The sequence below is a fragment of the Herpailurus yagouaroundi genome, unplaced genomic scaffold (genome assembly GCF_014898765.1).
Source record: "Herpailurus yagouaroundi ecotype Mexico unplaced genomic scaffold, PumYag 29, whole genome shotgun sequence".
Taxonomy (NCBI): Eukaryota; Metazoa; Chordata; class Mammalia; order Carnivora; family Felidae; genus Herpailurus; species Herpailurus yagouaroundi.
The window spans coordinates 50,438,864-50,458,286 of record NW_024412377.1 but is presented as its reverse complement, the minus strand read 5'-3'; the positions used below and the strand labels follow the sequence as shown (position 1 = coordinate 50,458,286).

The 19,423-nt window shown below is 36.0% G+C and overlaps 1 protein-coding gene across 1 annotated transcript in view; it reads left to right on the top strand.

Annotated features, from left to right (window-relative positions):
- The window catches only part of RNF145 (ring finger protein 145), a 57,960-nt gene extending 38,788 nt beyond the window's left edge, over positions 1-19,172 (top strand). Inside the window, exons 7-11 of the mRNA XM_040443459.1 lie at positions 3,273-3,413; positions 6,287-6,469; positions 13,941-14,088; positions 14,981-15,337; positions 17,564-19,172. Of these exons, the coding sequence (XP_040299393.1) occupies positions 3,273-3,413; positions 6,287-6,469; positions 13,941-14,088; positions 14,981-15,337; positions 17,564-17,941 (1,207 nt within the window). The 3' untranslated portion in view covers positions 17,942-19,172. The remainder of the gene's footprint in view (positions 1-3,272; positions 3,414-6,286; positions 6,470-13,940; positions 14,089-14,980; positions 15,338-17,563) is intronic.
- The last annotated feature ends 251 nt before the right edge of the window (positions 19,173-19,423 follow it).

Sequence of the window (19,423 nt, the reverse complement as noted above, 5' to 3'; positions counted from 1 at the left end):
CATAACCTTAGGAAGAGAAAACGTTGATCTAGGAGTAGTAAGTTTTGCAAATTAACTTTTCCCAGTTATATTAGAATACCCCATATTTAATTGAGATAGGATTTTCATTCAGTGGATGCCTATGTCTGGCACTGCAGGGAAGGTGCTAATGTAATAATGGTATATTTGGTTTCGTCAAATGATTTGTGAAAAGGTACATAGCAAATTTTAAAAATATTTTTTCAGAGGCCCCTGGTTGGCTCAGTTGGTTAAGTGTCTGACTTCAGCTCAGGTCATGATCTCACAGTTCGTGAGTTTGAGGCCTGCACCGGACTCTGTGCTGACAGCTCAGAGCCTGGAGCCTGCTTCTGATTCTGTGTCTCCCTCTCCCTCTCTCTCTCTGCCCCTTCCCCATTGGTACTCAGTCTCTCTCTCTCTCTCTCTCTCTCTCTCTCTCTCTCTCTCTCAAAAATAAACATTTAAAAATATAATAAATAAAAATATTTTTTCAATTTCAAGGTAAATTATTGGTTGGGTAAATAAAACATATGTTACTAAAAGTAATTATCATTTACTGAGTATTTAATATATGCCAACCACACTACTAAACACTTTTCTTCACACTTAATCTTTACAGCAACCCTGAGAGATAGGTGCCTCTATTATCATTATCATTTTAATAGCTCAGGTGCCAATAGTAACTTGCCCCAGGTGACACTGGTAAAAAAAAAAAAAAAAAAACAGTGCTGATCTCAAATTCCATCTGAGTTCAAACCCTATGACTTCCTCTTGCACTATGCCATATTATTTCATTTTTAAGTTTTTTTATTTTGAGAAAGCAAGAAAGTACAAGTGAGGGAGGGACAGAGAGAGGGAGAGAGAGAGAGAGAGAGAATCTGCACGTCAGCACAGAGCTCAACATGGGGCTCAAACCCACGAACCATGAGATCATGACCTGAACCAAAGCCGGATGCTTAACTGACTGAGCCACCCAGGCACCCCTATGCCATGTTATTTTTAATGTTTTGCTTCATTATTCAGATACAGTCAAATAATTGGTGAAATAAGTATATCCTAATACTTTTCTATTTGCCCCAAAGGAATTCTAAGACTTAGTTTTTAAGATTTAGATTTTTTAAAAAACTAGTCTTAAGTCATCAGAGTCCTTTTTCTACTAAAGTATCTTTTTTGTGAGCTTATGCTAGATCTGTATTTGTTATTTTTCCACTCTTGAATTTGAATCTCAGGCCCCCAATCTAGCACATGGGTTTGTGTGTGTGTGTCTGTGTACACACACACACCCACACAGACACACACACACACACACTATTTTCATTCCCTGGTACATAAAGGCAAGACTGAAACTCTGTCCTTCAGGAAAGTACATATAAGCAGATCAAAGGGTTTTTTGGTATTTTTATTTAATTTGGTTTTTTAATTTACATCCAAGTTAGCATATAGTACAACAATGATTTCAGGAGTAGATTCCTTAATGCCCCTTACTCATTTAGCCCATCCCATCTCCTGCAACCCCTCCAGCAACCCTCTGTTCTCTATATTTGAGTCTCTTATGTTTTGTCCCCCTCCCTGTTTTTATGTTATTTTTGCTTCCCTTTCCTTATGTCCATCTGTTTTGTAGCTTAAAGTCCTCATATGAATGAAGTCAGATGATATTTGTCTTTCTCTGACTTAATTCACCTAGCATAATACCCTCTAGTTCCATCCACGTAGTTGGAAATGGCAAGATTTCATTCTTTTTGATTGCTGAGTAATACTCTGTTGTATATATATACCACATCTTCTTTATCCATTTGTCCATTGGTGGACATTTGGTCTCTTTCCATACTTTGGCTCTTGTTGATGTGTAAGCAAATAAAAATTTTAAATTTTTCATTAATAGAGCCATTGTTTCTCGGCCAACCAAATGATGGAGCACTGTGCACTAAGTGGTGTAGGGAAAATGTTACACAGAATTAAATATCAATAAAAATGTCATAGGACATACCTATTTTAGTAAATAAGAATAAATTTATTGGCACTGAGTCTGATTTTGTACTTTAATTAATTATTTATTTTTAAATGTTTTTTTTTGAGAGAGAGAGCATGAGGAAGGGAGGGGCAGAGAAAGAGAGGGAGACACAGAATCCGAAGCAGGCTCCAATCTCTGGAGCCCCATGTAGGTCTCGAACCCACAAACTGGGAGATCATGACCTGAGCCGAAGTCAGACGCTTAACCAACTGAGCCACCCAGATGCCCCTGATTTTGTGCTTTCTGAAAATAACAGCTTTAATTGATAATTAGCTTCTATAAACATGCAATAAATTGATACCAAGTACATTTTGATAGCCAACTCATTATTAATGAAGTTTCACTGCTATTGGTATTTATGTAATTACTATGGAAGTTTTATGCAGAATTTTAAGATGATCCAAAAAGTAATTCAATTTAAGGAGAAAAGAAATAGAATTCTGTGGTTAGGATAATAACCTAAGCATGGGACTGGGATTAGTTGTGTTTTAAACCAGATTATTATCCATTAGAAAGCACAATCAAATGAAGTGTAGCATGGTGTAGTAGGCTTAATAAATCAATAAGCTATGAATGAATTTGGACTTATTTAAAAAGTAAGAAAGTAATAGAGATTTTATTTTTTTTTATTAAAAAATTTTTGTAATGTTGATTTCTATTAGAGAGAGAGAGAGAGAGAGACAGAGCACAAGTGGGGGAGGGGTAGAAAGACGAGACAGAATCTGAAGCAGGCTTCAGGCTCTGAGCTGTCAGCATAGAGCCCAGTGTGGGGCTTGAACCCATGAACTCCGAGATCATGACCTGAGCTGAAGTTGAACACATAACTGAGCTACCCAGGAGCCCCTAATACTGAGATTTTAGATGACACTTAGGTGTCTTGCCCAAGTAATTTTTCTATTCCTTTTTTATACATACATACATACATGCATACATAATTGTATGTTTCTTAAGGTTTGAACAAAATTCTAAGCTCTTACTGCATTTGAAAGAGATGATAGATAAATAAAAATCAGACTTGTTTCAGATATGGTTCTATATACTGAATATTTGCCAAAGAGATTTTTTAAAAGTGTAGGTTAGGATAATAATAAGAATGGATTTAAATTATTAGTGTAGTGGTCAGGTGATTTTACCTTAAATTTTGGTTTGGGTGTTTTAATTGATAAGGATCAGAACAAGCTTGGTGGTTATTTGAAGGCTTAAGATGGTTTTATTTCCAGGGGAAAACGTTTATCTATCAATACCCCCACCTGCTCTTTTCTAGTATTGCTGAATGCTGCAGCACTCCTTACTCACTTCTGGGCTTGGTCTTCACGGTTTCTTTTGTTGCCTTGGGTGTTCTGACACTCTGCAAGTTTTACTTGCAAGGTTATCGAGCTTTCATGAATGATCCTGCCATGAATAGGTAAGTTCTTGACTATGAATATCTCTAGAAATTTAAATATTATATATAACTTGAAGAAGTAATGATGAATTTCAGAGGAAATGGTATTTTGAAGGTTTGTTGTTTTTTTTTTTTTGAATGGTTGAAACTATTTGGATTAAAAATACTATGAAAAATATAACTGAATTTCCATATGTAAAAGATGGATTTTTATTGTTTGTACTTATCAGTATATACTGGACACTTTCCTAGAGTTAAGAGATTAAAAAAATTTTTTTTTAATGTTTATTTATTTTTGAAAGAGAGAGCATGCACGAGCAGGGGAGGGACAAGAGAGAAAGGGAGACACAGAATCCGAAGCAGGTTCCAGGCTTTGAGCTGTCAGCACAGAGCCCGACATGGGGCTCAAACTCACGAACTTTGAGATCATGACCTGAGCCGAAGTCAGATGCTTAACCGACTGAGCCACCCAGGAGCCCCAGAGTTTAAGAGATTTTTAATAGCTTGTTTTTTTTCCATTTGAAGTTAAGTGTAGCCATGTTAAAATCAAATTTCTGTATTTGATACTTGCTTAATTTTTTATGGTTGGACATAAATTTGATACTGATTGAAGTTTCAAAGGATGTATTAATGATAATCCAAGAATAGTTAATCTAGTTGTTATTAAATCACTAAGATCAGATATTGGGAAACCCTGTTTTTGGTACTTGTCATAATTTCTGTTATCTTAATGTAAGAATTTTTAATGGTTTCATTTATATAAATTCAAAGAATCTTAAAGTCTTTAAATCTTTATGGAATATTTCAGAATTAGTAGATGGTGAGTACCTTGTAAATGGAAGAAATACATTTTTTTTCCTTGGTGTACATTTTAGTTTTTTTATGAGAAAAGAGAAAAACTTCTACCTTATAACCTTCCTGCCAGTCCCAGCTAACACTTTTGTAATGGAAAAAAGAAGGGGGGGGAGGGCAAGAAAGAAAAATAATTCCTGTATAAGCTCACCAAATTAATACCATTCAGAAAATACCAAACGGGAAGTGACAACTCTTCCTTCCCCTGCTTGTCATTTCCTTTCCCCAAAGGTAACAGCTATAGATCATTATTTTAAATTTTCTTATGGGGAAAAATGCATGTATATATTTTGTTGTTGTTCATTTCCACATACTGTAAACAGTTCTACACCTTATTTTTTCTTTTAAATAGTTTTTAGAAAATTTGTTTATGTCAACAGAGACATCCTTATTTTTTTGATTAAAGCATAGTATTCTAAAATATAAATGTATTTTTTTTGCTATTAAAAATTGTGCTATGAGTATCTTTGTATATGTCTCTCTTTTTTTAACTCTTAATTAGGAAAATTTCAAATTAACAAAGTTGAGAGAATAGTAAAATGAACCTCCATATACTTGTCACCCATCTCCAATAATATGGCCTATCTTCTATCATGCATGCCCTTATCAACTTCACTTACTCTGTCCCCTCCATAACTCCTGGCTGCATTTGTTTGGCACAAATCTCAGATATGATACCATTTTACCCACAAGTATTTCAGCCTCATATGAAAAACATAACAACAATAAAATATTCATTCCCAGTAAGAGAAGAATTCCTTGACCTCAAATTCCCAGTTGGTGTTCATATTTTCCTGATCTTTTTTTTAAAACAATTTATTTGCTCAGCTTCAGATCCAAATAGGCCCATATTGCAGTTGGTTAATATCTTTTAAGTCTCTTTTAATGTTTAGGTCCTTGCTGTCTCTCTGTATTTTTTCCCCCTCTCATTTTATTTGTTGAAGACACTAGATTGTTCTACTTAATTTTTCAGAATCTGGATTTTGCCAGTTATATTCCCATGATGTCACATAACATGTTTTATTATTCACTGTGTTTTCTCTTACATATAAATTTTTTGTAGTACATCCATAGGGTAAATTATTACCAGCAAGATTATTGAGTTAAATTGTGTATATATTTTATTTTATTTTTTTTTTTCAACGTTTATTTTTTTTTGGGACAGAGAGAGACAGAGCATGAACAGGGGAGGGGCAGAGAGAGAGAGGGAGACACAGAATCGGAAACAGGCTCCAGGCTCTGAGCCATCAGCCCAGAGCCCGACGCGGGGCTCGAACTCACGGACCGCGAGATCGTGACCTGGCTGAAGTCGGACGCTTAACCGACTGCGCCACCCTGGCGCCCCTATATTTTAAATTTATTAGCAAATTTTTCTCCAGAAAGGTTTTACATGTTTTATGTCAACATTAGTGTTCCCATTTTTTCTCAGATTCCTTGTCAGTGCTTGGGTCATCAGACTTCTAAATATTTGCTAATTTGTGGTTTTGAAAATTGGACTTAATCCTTTGTTCATTTATTTGTAAGAGTTATTTATAAATCAAGTCAATAGGATAAAAAAAGATCTCTAAGGATTTTTGTATATATTTTCCATATGGCAATTGAATTTCAAAAAAGTTTGTATTTATGTCTTCTGGTTCTTATGGTCTGCTTAAAGAGACCTTTCCTACTTCAAGATTATGAAGACTTTCACCTATGATTTTATCTTTTATAGTCAGGAAAAAGCTCATGATATAAATATGTGTAATTCAGTGGATATCTCAGAATGGTAGAGTGTCTGGCTCATTAGCAAAACCTTTTATTTATCTTAGAAGTTGCTTTTATTCTCATTGTATGCTAAAATAATAGTAATTATGTTTTACACATATAGTGAAATATTATGACTATTACATAGTCATTATATTGTTATTACATGTCAGTGTTATATATTATATGTGTTATATCAATGTTATATGTATTAACATTCTGATCAGGATTATTTGCTCATGGAATGAAATGAGATTCTGATTATTGTTTGTTTTTCTAAAAATGTGTGTTTTTTTTAGGGGCATGACAGAAGGAGTTACGCTGTTAATCTTGGCAGTACAGACTGGTCTCATAGAACTACAGGTTGTTCATCGGGCATTCCTGCTCAGTATTATCCTCTTCATTGTTGTAGCTTCTATCCTACAGTCAATGTTAGAGATTGCAGATCCAATTGTTTTGGCGCTGGGAGCATCTAGAGACAAGTAAGAAACTTCCTAAAATTTTTTTGTAATATTCTTTATATATGTAGATTTTTTTTTGAAGATTTTTTTGAAGATTTTTTTGAAGATAATGTTTAGAGACAGAACATGGATGAATAATTGGTATTAGCTTAAGGTGATGAGTTTACATTTTTAAATTTTTTTCTATATGTTTAACATTTCTGTTTTTTTCTTCTCAAGATGCCTATAGTTAGAAATCACATCAAAGACCATGTAATTAATTACAAGTCAGTGTTTTTCTTCTTCAGAGATATTTAATACTTTTTATATTTGTCCAGTTTTAAAATGGAGAGCAGAAAATTCAGTCCAAGAAATATACCAAATAATTTTATTTTGTGTGATGCTAAAGCAGAGAAAGCATTGAGAGAAAGGAGAAAATCATTGGAAAGAGAGAAATAAAGGCTCTCAGGCAGTCGTAAAGATAGCCATTAATGGAATAACTACCTCATCTGATGGCATTTTAGAACCATTGCAACTTATTGAGGTTTTATTTTTTTTTAATGTTTATTACTTTTGAGAGAAAGAAACAGAGGCAGGCATGAACAAGGGAGGGGCAGAGAGAGAGACACACAGAATCTGAAGCAGGCTTCAGGCTCTTAGCTGTCAGCACAGAGCCTGACGCGGGGCTCGAACTCACAGACCACGACGCGAGATCAAGACGAGCTGAATTTGGACGCTTAACCAACTGAGCCACTCAGGCGCCCCCAACTTAGGTTTTAATGGGACTTTTTGACACCTTCTGGGACCAAGTGAAATTAATAGCTGCATTCATGTTCATGCCATACTATATAGAGGTTTTCTTAAGGAATAAAAGTCAAATTATCATTTAGCTCTTTAAGATACAATTTTAGCTTATTATAGTTTATACAAGGGCATTCTATAAGAACGCTTAAAATTCAGTGTCACTGTTTTTTTCCAGCATCCATTCACACTCTCTTGATTTTTGAACTATCTGAATTTATTGCCGCTTTGGTAGTGTTTTATGAGTAAGGGAACAGGTGATCTTTTGGGAGATCGAAATTTGATAGCAGATTTTTAAAACATTCCAAATTAACATTTTGTGGTTCATCACATTTATCTTTCTATTCCCATATCCCACATTGCTGAACATTCTGAAATTTTTTCTCAAATGGTAGAATAGCTGACAGAATCCATTTTAATTAAATTAAATTTAATTTTAATCCATTTGATTTGTTTCAGATAACCTTAATCATTACAGTTCATTATAGTTATTTGAGATTTGGTTTTGAGGGTTGAAGTATCTCAATAGAAGCATTTAAGATGTTGAACTTGGTGCTGAACTCCCTTAAATAGCCACTTAAGTGATTGGGTTGTTTTTTATCTGAGTACAACACTATTTTGTCCTTTCTGGGAGTATCATTTAGTAATTATTAATTACTCCTTTCTGGGAGTATCATTAATTATACTAATTACTTTGGCATATATTAGTAAGACTAATATAATACTATAGAAAGTTTGGGAAAGAGAAAAAACAATCTGTAATTCCACTGCCATAAGAACCATTAAATCCGGTTCTTGTTTCCTCCAGGATGTTGCACTAGCTTTATTTATTACTGACTTCTTCCTCCAAGGTCTCATGCAGAGGAAATTTAGAGGGAAAGGAGCAAAACTGAGAAGTATGAGAAAAATGTAACTTACTAGAACTGACTCAAGAAGAATTTAAAAACCTGGATAGTTCTGTAGCTGTTAAAGAAATGAAGGCAAATGGTAAACAGATGGCAGTACAGGCAAGTTCCAAACTTTGAAGGAACAGATTATCCCTATTTTAAACATGCACTTCCAGACAATAGAAAGAATACTACACAACTCATTCTGTGTGGCTAGTATAATCCTTGTATTGAAATCAAACAGACAACTTGAGGAAGATAAAGTTTTATTTCACTCATAGTAGGAGGTACTGTGAAGCTTTTGTAATACTGGCTCAAGTAGAAACAACTTGAGCATTTGAACAGGGAGCCCCCAAACAGATCTGTGTATGTGGAACTTTGGTATGTGACGGAGGTGGCATATCAGATGAGTGGGGACAGGTGGTAGTCTTCCGTAATTCTGCTGGAAGAAAACGGTTTCTGTTTAGAAAAGGATGGAATGGGTTCCTATCTCACACCATAAACAAAGGATCAACTCTGGAATTTTAAGAGACCTGAAATGTCAAAACAAAAAATTAAAACTCTACATAGGCTAGCATATTTTGGACCTTCAAGTGGGAAACAATCTCTTAAACTGACAACTGCTGGGAAAGGGAGACTAGGAGTTGAGAATGACTGTGAAAGCAGAGTGATAAATCTAACTATTAAAATTAACTTTTTAAACCTAAAGTTAACTTTACAAACTACGAGAAGATACTCGAAGTATTTATACTCATCCAAGAATTGATATCAATACACAAACAGCTCAGATGAAGAAGAGAAATAGAAGATGAAATACATCTTTATCTTTAGGCTTTTAGTGAAAGAAGAAACACAGGACTATGAAGAGAGGTTCAACCTCTTTACTAATGGGGGAAATGTAAATCAAGACCACATTGAGGTGCTATTTTCAACCTCTGGGATTGGCAAGGAATAAATAAGGAAGGAAGAAGAGAGAGAGAAAAAAAAAATCAGCTGATACCTAGGGTGGAGGAAGGTCTAGATCACAGGGTATCTCTGGTTTCTGGTGGGAGTGTAAAGTGTAATGACTTTGGGAACAGTTTGGTCATTATCTCCTCCTACATGTATACTCAGGACATTCTTGCACATGCTCAGTAAGGACATGTAGAAGAATGTTCATAGCACAATGCATAGTAGCAGACATCTGGAAACAACCCAGATGACATGTTTGGGAACAGGAAAGTGGGTGAGTAAATGTGATAATTTTCACCATGGAATATTAGAAATCTTGTGACACATAAAACAGTAGGAGTGATTCATAACATTATAAAGTTAAAAAGTAACTCCAAAAAGATGACAGTATAGAATGTTATTTTTATGTTAAAAACAAAAATTCTAAATCTCCTCTTTAGGAATACATACAGATTAAAACTCTAAAAAGGGAAGCAAGCAAGAGAGTAAAGAACACTTTCATTGTATGGAGTGAGGCAGGATATGGAAAAGGCAGGCCTTCCATATGGTTAAATGGGGGTTATTGTCCAGGCCCTCACTTTTGTATGGGGAGATGGGTTCGTGAAGGCTTGCTACAATATTTAAGAGAGCTAATTAGGTTACTAACTCAGTAAAGAGAGGGACACCCCCAGACCAATGGCAATAGTGCATTCTGAATCAGGGATTATGATTAATTCAGTGTACTGGGTTAAGATTAAAAAAGGAAATGAAACGTGTCTTAATTCTCAAATTAGAGAAACAAGAGATAATATTGATAATTCATGAAACATCGCTTTTCTCTGTCATTAAAGAAAATAATTATTAGGGGAAGAATCCTCACATGTCTTTGGAGTTGCTTAGACTAGAGGTAATTTTCAGTGTTTAACTTAAAAAGGTGTCTCAATTTTAGCCATAGAGATATTTGTTAACCTTTATCTATAAATTTTACTCCAGGTCTTAACAAGGAATTTTAGGGTGATGGTCTACTTATTCTAATTACGTAGTAGGTATTCAAATGACAAACTTTTTAAAAAAATGGATTGGGGTGTTTATAAGGTATATTTTATTGTATAGTGCTTAACCTGGGTTTTTTTTTTTTTTTTTATTTTTTAAAATGTTTTTAAGCTTTATTTTTGAGAGAGAGAGAGAGAGGGCATGAGTGGGGGAAGAGCAAAGGGAGGAAGATACAGAATCCGAATCAGGCTCCAGGCTCTGAGCTGTCAGCACAGAGCCTGACGTGGGGCTTGAACTCATGAACTGTGAGATCATGATCTGAGGCGAAGTCTGACACTCAACCGACTGAGCCTCCCAGGCACCTGTTACTGGGATGAGGTTTCAGTGTCATTTTCTGCTATTCTTTTTATATTTTATCTTAAATTAGATTTAAAAAAAATTTTTTTAAGTTTATTTATATATTTGAGAGAGAGCATGAGTGGGGGAGGGGCAGAGAGAGAATCCCAAGCAGGCTCCACACTGCCAGCACAGAGCCCGTCATGGGGCTCAAACTCAAGAAACCGTGAGATCATGACCTGAGCCAAAACCAAGAGTCAGACACTTAACCAGTTGAGACACTCAGGCGCCCTTTAAATTAGATTTTTACTGAATTTTTACTGCTTAAATAGATGTGTATATTTGTTTCTGTATATAATATACACACCTGTATTTGTGTTTATGTATATATATTTTTGTGTTTGTGTGTATACACACTTATGCCAAAATTAGACATAAATTGTAACTCTTGGCATAATGTTGTATATACTTCTCAGTGTATGTGTATAAATATATGGTTGTGTATATGTAAATATATACCTATTTTATATAAATGTATTACAGCTTGATTTTGAAAAATATATTTAAAGTTTTAAGGTAAAACACCCTATTTAAAGAAAATTTATAATTTATCATCTAATATAGTATAACTACTGTTACACTAATCCCTTCCTGCCTGCCTTTCTTTAAAAAAACTAAAATTGTTATGCATCTCAAAGCAGAACTACTGACAAGTTTGTCTCTTAACTTCAGAAAGTAGAAATGCTTGCAAGAAAAGGTGTAAAACAGTTCCAAAGTGCCTGTCTTTAATTTTTATCATAATAATTCACTTTCTTCTCTGAATTACTAATTACAAGTAGTCCCACACAGTTTAGCATTTAACTTTGTGTGTGGTAATTTTTCCTTCCCACCTATATTATACTTAAAGGCAGAATGGGTGATTTATGTTACTTTTTTTTTTTTGTCTCCTTGAGACTCTACATTGATTTTAGATCACAGATGCTGATTTTTAATTAAAACAGTTTAATTTTTTTGTAGCCATGAGCTTTAAACTATTTTGGTTGAAATCTACATTTCCTCATAATGAACTTAAATAAGTGTTCATGTTTTATAGGAAATCATTAACAATTGTTAAGTCTTGATATGCACTTTACATAGATTGTAATGGAGTTTTGTGTTTAAGAGAGAGGAAAAGACAGAGGGTTCACAGTGTCTTTCTAGATTTGTAATTACTATGTTAAAAAATTAACTTTGGCCTTTATTTACCCAGGAAATGGAAACAGCTGGTAAATATATATAAATCCCTTGTGGTGGCCCTCTATCATCTATTTACTTGGAAATTGGGTATATAAAGTAAATAGTTCTATAAGTAAACTTGCAGGGGAGTGGAAATCACACCTTTTTTTTCCTGTTGCATGAAAATTTTCCAAAGTTCTGCTTCAGGCACTCGGGGAAGGTTTTTGTTTATGTATCTTCTACAACTTGGTATATAATCTGTCTTAAATTGGGATGTATTTAAGGGATGATTTATTAGAATATTGTGATGTATGAAGAGATACACAAAAAGAAAAGTTATGTTCCTTCTCCTTTTACCATAATTACACGGCCTCTGGTGTATGTATTCCACTACTGATGAGTAGGGTTAAAGTGGAGTCAGAAACTGAAATCTAAGAAGCCTCTTAATTTGTTGGTGTCTTAAAAGCACAAGGTTACACTATATTTCAAAAGTGTGTGTGTGTACACAACATATGTGTACACATACTGAACTATATATGAAGTATATATATGTAAACACTAACCTATATATATATATATGTACTTTATATATATTTATGTATACTTTATACCTATATAGTAACTATTCCCCCATGAGATAACCATAACTTTTATCCTGCTTATAGGACTTTGCATTTGAGTGGATAGATAAGTAGGTAAAAAAATAAAAGGTAATGAAAATAATTTGAAAAATATCAGGCAAAAATAAATGTTCTAGTTTTATTTGGCACTTACTTCATATAAGCCTTTGTGCCTAAAAACTGAGCCGTGTGAAGAAAGAGTTCTTGTTCTTTTTTTCAAGGAGTTTAAATTTGGGTGATAAGACATTTTTCTGGGTATGTACATATATATTATTTAGATAATATAAAATAAACATAAACATGTTTAGCTATATGATATATAAATATCTGTATAATTGAAACAATACTACAGTTTATTTTTTTAAATTTTTTTTAATGTTTATTTATCTTTGAGAGTGAGAGAGAGCACTAGTGGGGCAGAGAGAGAGAGAGACGCAGAATCTGAAGCAGGCTCCAGGCTCTGAGCTGTCAACACAGAGCCTGACTTGGGGCTCAAACTCGCAAACTGAGATCATGACCTGAGCCAAAGTAGGACGCTTAACCAACTGAGCCATCCATCCAGGTGCCCCGAAACAATACTACAGTTTAGTGATTGGCCTGTACCAGTGTTAAGAACTCTGAGGGGCGCCTGGGTGGCGCAGTCGGTTAAGCGTCCGACTTCAGCCAGGTCACGATCTCGCGGTCCGTGAGTTCGAGCCCCGCGTCAGGCTCTGGGCTGATGGCTCAGAGCCTGGAGCCTGTTTCCGATTCTGTGTCTCCCTCTCTCTCTGCCCCTCCCCCATTCATGCTCTGTCTCTCTCTGTCCCAAAAATAAATAAATGTTGAAAAAAAAATTTTTTTAAAGAACTCTGAGAGGATTGGTGATTCCTGGAGAAAGGATTCACATTACCTGTCTGTGTGCATATATTTGTTCAGCTTGAGCTAGCCTAAAGGGTTTAGAACAAAAGAGAGTGGGACAGAGGCATTTCTGGTGGAATATAAGAATGTTTGTATTTTTCTTAGAATACAGTTAATGAACCATCTTTGCTTATAGTGAGGAAGAGATGTTGACAAGTTTAGACCAAGAAATTGGGAGTAGAGGAGCTCAAAAGCCAGGCTAGGAAGTTTAGAACAGGTTTTGGCAATATTACCCTAGCAGAGCTGTAGAAAGATTAGGCAGGCCATGTCCAGGATAGATTAGGCACCAGGAGAGGAAGACCGGCTAGTAGGTCCTACATATAACACAGTGGTTCATAGTTTTTCACCCCCAAGCCTGACAGATGTGAGGATTAATAATATAGCTGTTCACTGGAGCACCATTCCTCTTAGTAATATTGTACTCACAGTAGCAGAGATTTTCATCATGGCACAGTGGGTGGAGAAGATGTCTCATGACTTAAAACCACAAATTACTCTTGAAATTGCTAAGGCTTAATGCTACAAAAGCCTAAAATCACTTTGGAATTGGTAGGAATGAGAATGGAACCGAAAGCTAACCATTAGGGAAAAAACAAAAAAAGAAAAAAAATTGATGGCACTTGGCAATTGACTGTGGAGAGAAGAGGTGAGTCGGGGGCTTTGAAATACCAAGCCTATGACGCTTGCCCTGAAATTTAGGACAGTGACGGGCATGGACAAGGATGCTCAGTAAACTGGGAAATGTAAGCGCAGCCCAAAGACCTATCAGTTGCTAATGTGATCGTTGTGCTCCTGGGTGACAGGTACTTTAAAGAAATACTTTTCTTTCTCTAGGAGTTTATGGAAACACTTCCGTGCGGTGAGCCTTTGTTTATTTTTACTAGTGTTCCCTGCTTATATGGCTTACATGATTTGCCAGTTTTTCCACATGGATTTTTGGTTGCTTATCATTATTTCCAGCAGCATTCTCACCTCTCTTCAGGTAAGCCTAGGAGTAACTAACTTTCTGCAATAACTGATTTTATTTTCCTTCTTGAAAAGAAATTAAACTTCTTCAGGATTAATGATTAGAAGTAGCCTGTTTAGGTGATCACTTCCCAACTTATTTGTCAGAAAATATTACACTGATTTCAGCATAGGAGTTAGATGGTAGGTTATTAAAATACCAGACCTGTCTATGTCACTGTATTTTTGTTACCAAGGTAATTAAACTTTGCTGGTTTTTTAAATGATACACAACTATCATGTAAAGCTTAAATTAATAAGGAACTCTAAAATATTAAAAGATTTTATAACTTATTTGGAGCACATTTTTAAAGTAAATACCTACTCAGAAATATCTTTTGTTTCATGGTATATATAAATATATGACATACGTGTGTATCACACATGTATATATATATACAACTGATAATACTGCCCTGGAAATGAAAACCTTGTTGTAGTTTGAAGGTGGCTCTTTGCTGCTAGATCAGTAAAAAGTAACAAAATATAGCACTGGCAACACAGATTTATTCATTGTTCCCTGTAGGGGTAAAGGTTCTTTGAAAGTTGAGGAACATGTATGACTACAGAATTAGGACAATTTAGATGGAACTTTAATAGGTTTTGATGATCTGGGGAATAAATGGAAAGGATGAGTCAGAAACTAATCAGAATCATTTTTAAGAAAGTTATGTCTCAAGGTGTGGCTTTCTGATAGCGAATGCCTGGATTACTGAGAGCACCCACATTTAATGACACATTTAATGTCTCTAGGTATTAAATATGGCACCCTAAAAGTATTTAGGAATGTTGTTATTGCTTAAAGTCTATGCAAAGCCTTTATTAGTGGTAATATTCTGTTTTAAAATAATGTGATTTTTTTTTTCCAGGTTTTGGGAACACTTTTTATTTATGTCTTATTTATGGTTGAGGAATTCAGAAAAGAGCCAGTGGAAAACATGGATGATGTCATCTACTATGTGAATGGCACTTACCGCCTCTTGGAGTTTCTTGTGGCCCTCTGTGTGGTGGCCTATGGTGTCTCAGAGACCATCTTCGGAGAGTGGACCGTAATGGGCTCAATGATCATCTTCATCCATTCCTATTATAATGTGTGGCTTCGGGCACAGCTGGGGTGGAAGAGCTTCCTTCTCCGCAGGGATGCTGTGAATAAGATTAAATCATTACCTATTGCTACAAAAGAGCAGCTGGAGAAACACAATGATATTTGTGCCATCTGTTACCAGGTAACTTGCACAGTAAGAATCCATTTGGGTGGGTCATACAATGTATCTCCTGGGACTTTAACCATATTAACCAAGTTTAAGTTAAATTTCTAGGCAGAATTATTTCCTGGGTTTAAAAAAAAAAAGAAAAAAAAAGGTTTCAAAGATTATTAAAGACCTGATAGACTATTTCTGTTTTATTTCTAAACTAAGTTTTTAATTTAGTCCAAGTTCTAATTTATTGTTATTTTCAACATTGCTCACCCATAAATAAAGGAAAAACAGGTCAGGTGTATTTTATATTTACTCCTGAATACACACACACACACACACACACACACACAGATATATGTACTATCAAGTGTATACTATCAGGAGTCAGCAACTTCTGAAAAGTGGTGTGCCAAGATTCTGACTCTTTTCCTTCTGGTATTTCCAGGGTGGGGAAGAAGTATTCATTTACTTAACATAGTTGGAGAGAGTGCGTGTTTACCTGTGGGTTGGTGGATATCTGAGATGGAGATAGCCTGTGTGTATGGACGTGGGGTAGAGGCAACCAATTGGTATGGCACTGTAGTCGGCCTTCCTGGCATCTTTGGCATGTGTGCCACGAATAGCTGATGATTGCCCTCTATTAAAACTGAAAGATAGTATGTAAAGGAGTTTGGAAATGTCACAACAAAAAAATAGGCCTAGAGTTTAGTCCCCAATAACCTGTGCAAGGGGGTGGTTGAGTAGCAGCTTTTATAGCTTAACTGTACTGTCAGAAATTGTTCCTTTAAAATTGCTCTTAAAGAGCATGTGCTAGGGGAATAAAACTATAGATGGTGTCACTGAGTATGAAGGAATGTTCTTTCTCCAAGGCTGCTCTACGGTTTAATGGGGTGTGTGTATCTGTGTGTTTAAGACTATCTAGTACAAGAATTTTGTCTAAGAATAAAATGCAACTACCACTTTTTTATTGTTACTAGAACATACCTTGGGTACTCATAGAATAATGTTTTCCAGGTTGATTTTTGCATTTGGGGGAACTAAGGAGTATTGTAGGTTCCCCCCAAGTGAAGTGGTCCTGGTCTTAGTTCTGGTTCCTTTGTGCTTGGTAGCCCTGTTGTATGCAGGACAAAGCATGTCAAAGACCCGTACATCAGCTTTAGCAGCCCATACCTAAATGTTCCATCTCTGGGATTTAAGAGTCCTCTTTTTGTATTTCCTGTTGTCACATCACTTTTTTGAGGTGCTAGAACTACCTGCTGATATCACACAGAAAATGAAAGTCAAATTGCTTAACTTCCCAGCTGGCTGCTTTTCCTTGGATGGCTTTCTGCTTAAAAGTTGACTCCCAGGTGTTACCAGTTTTTGGCAAGGAATTTATGTGACAACTACAACTCCTTGTTTTGAGACTTCAAACAAAATTAATGGTTGTGTCACCAAATGTGTATGTTTGCAATTGAAGCATCATGTCCTCAGCCTTCTCTCTTTAAATATTTCTTCTGCAAGGAATATTAATGCAAAATACACCACTTCTTTCTTATTGCAATAGTTATCAAACTTGAGTGTGCATAAAAGTCACATGGGTGACCTGCTGTAATTACAGATTTGTGAATGCCATCTTCAGATATCCCAATTCAGTAGAACTGGGGTGGCCCAGGAATGCGCATGGTTAACAAGCACTCTGGTGCTTGTGATGAAAGTTGAGAAATGCTGGTTTATACGGACCTTACCTTGAAGACTGCGTTACATTGTCCCTAATGAAATTGCCACTTCCTTGCCAATACCCTGGTGTTATGTGGCTGACTTTGTCTCCTTGCCAGTAATTTCATCATGGAATAATCTGTCCAGCTGTGTTGAAGCATTACTGTGGAAAGTCCTGCCTTCATCAGATTTTCTGAGGTTCTAATTACACTCATGCCGTGCCGGGGGAGACCCAGTAATCACACTGCAATAGTTGTGTGATGCTCATGTTTCATATTGAGGCAGAAGCCAGTTAAGTTAGTTTCCTTCTCATTTTTGGTTTTTACTTTCTTTTTTATTTACTTAGGTAGTGGTTCTTGCATTTTGGTATAAAGGGGTCTCTGATGGCAGGAGGATTATTATTATAATCTAAAATGAGTTTTATTCTAATATCTGTGATACAAATTTTATATGGGGAACTTGTGGGAAAGAAATGATGAAACTAGAACTTTTGGGATTAGCAGCAACGATTTTAGATAATAGACATTTATGAGATACCTTTCCTCCTGCTTCTAGGACATGAAATCTGCTGTGATCACACCTTGCAGTCATTTCTTCCACGCAGGATGTCTCAAGAAATGGCTGTATGTCCAGGAGACATGCCCTCTGTGCCACTGCCACCTCAAAAACTCCTCCCAGCTTGCAGGGTTAGGAACGGAGCTGGTTCCACAACCTCATGCTGGAGCTGAGCAACACATCATGCTTCAGGAAGGTACTGAACCTCCAAATCAAGAGCATCCTCCAGGGACTGGGATGCAGGAAGGTTCTAGGGACAATAACGAATGCAATAACGAATGCCAGGAAGGGACTTGTGATCCTAAGGAATATCGTGTTAGTGCAGAAGATGAAGTATGTCCTGTTGAGGTCAGCCCAGAAGAAAAGAAGCAGAAGTAATGCTTTGATACTCTGGAGAAGTTAACTCACTATGAAATTCGCACTCAGATTTGAGAAATGAATGTATAAGATGATGAGGCAGGAGACTTGACATTCCAAGAATCTGACCCAGGAAGTACTCTCAGTGGAGACTGCTGGCTTTCATCCCCTTGACATTGTGGGAGAAATTTTGCAATGTATGCTAATCAAAATGTATTTCTGTATCCTATGCTGATATAGAAGTTTGCCAACAAAATTCAGCCTTAGCAGCTTCAGAAATTGCCCCTGACTTGGAAGGGATAAATAAAATCACATTTGAGTGCTTGAAAGGGGCTAAAGAAAGAAGGATAAAGAGCATCAGGATAGCGTGGGAAGAAGCAGGCCGAAGCAGAACAGACCTCTCACTTTCTATGGAACAGGATCATTCTTGTTACAAAGTATGAGTAGTGACCAGCCCTTGTCACCAACCCCTTTCCCTTCGTTAATTGGGACTCAGTCAGGTGATAATTGAGTTTTGTACAGCACTGAAATGAAATCAAAGATGTAGGAGCATTGATTGTATTCAAAGATTGAAGCACGCTCATACTTCGTATGTGCTTTAGGGGGTGGGTGGGCACTTGGGCCTTGCGGGTGCATTCATGTAATATGAGACTCTTGAACTTTATGATGGAGTCTCCAATATTTTGATGTATATGAAACTTTTGTTAATATATTGTATACTGTGTTGGCTGTGTGAAGTAAACTAAAACTCTAATGAACACTTTGGGGTCCACGTTCGTGTAGGAGACCAAAGTGGGAAGGGCTTTAGGGCACTGATAGAGGCCCTTAAGTGTACTTTTCAATGCTGTGTAATGTTTAATTCTTGCAACTGAATCAAAACAGTGTTAAATTATGGCAATATTTGCACTTTGGGAATGAGTACATAACTGTATGATCACACTCTGCAAATGCCACTTTTAAAGCTGTTAATAGACTTTGCACCTTTTCTTTGACAAGGATGTGTCATATTTAAATTTTTACATTCATCATGGCTACAGGTAGAACTGGGGAGGGGGGAATGTAATTTTTTATGGGAATTTTGATATGAAAAGAAACTAGTCATTTATTTATACAATAGGCTTGGCTCAAAAAGTGTTTTTCAGACTCGATATTCCTAATGTGGGATGTGACTTTATTTTATTTTTAGTAGCAAATTTGGATGTAGACTGACAGACATAGCTGAATGTCTTAATAAATTTAAATTTGAAGATAACTGTGTTTTGTTCCTGTGATGGTTATTATTGTGAAGTGCTTGAAATCGTGTTCTTGGGAGGTTTTTGTTTTTATCCAACCAGATTTCTTTTTTTTTTTTTTTAATATTTATTTATTTTTGAAAGACAGTACATGTGTCAGGAACAGCAGAAAAAGGGAGAGAGAATCTTCAAGCAGGCTCCACGTTATCAGCACAGAGCCCGACACAGGGCTCAATCTCAGAAACCGTGAGATCATGACCTGGGTTGAAAT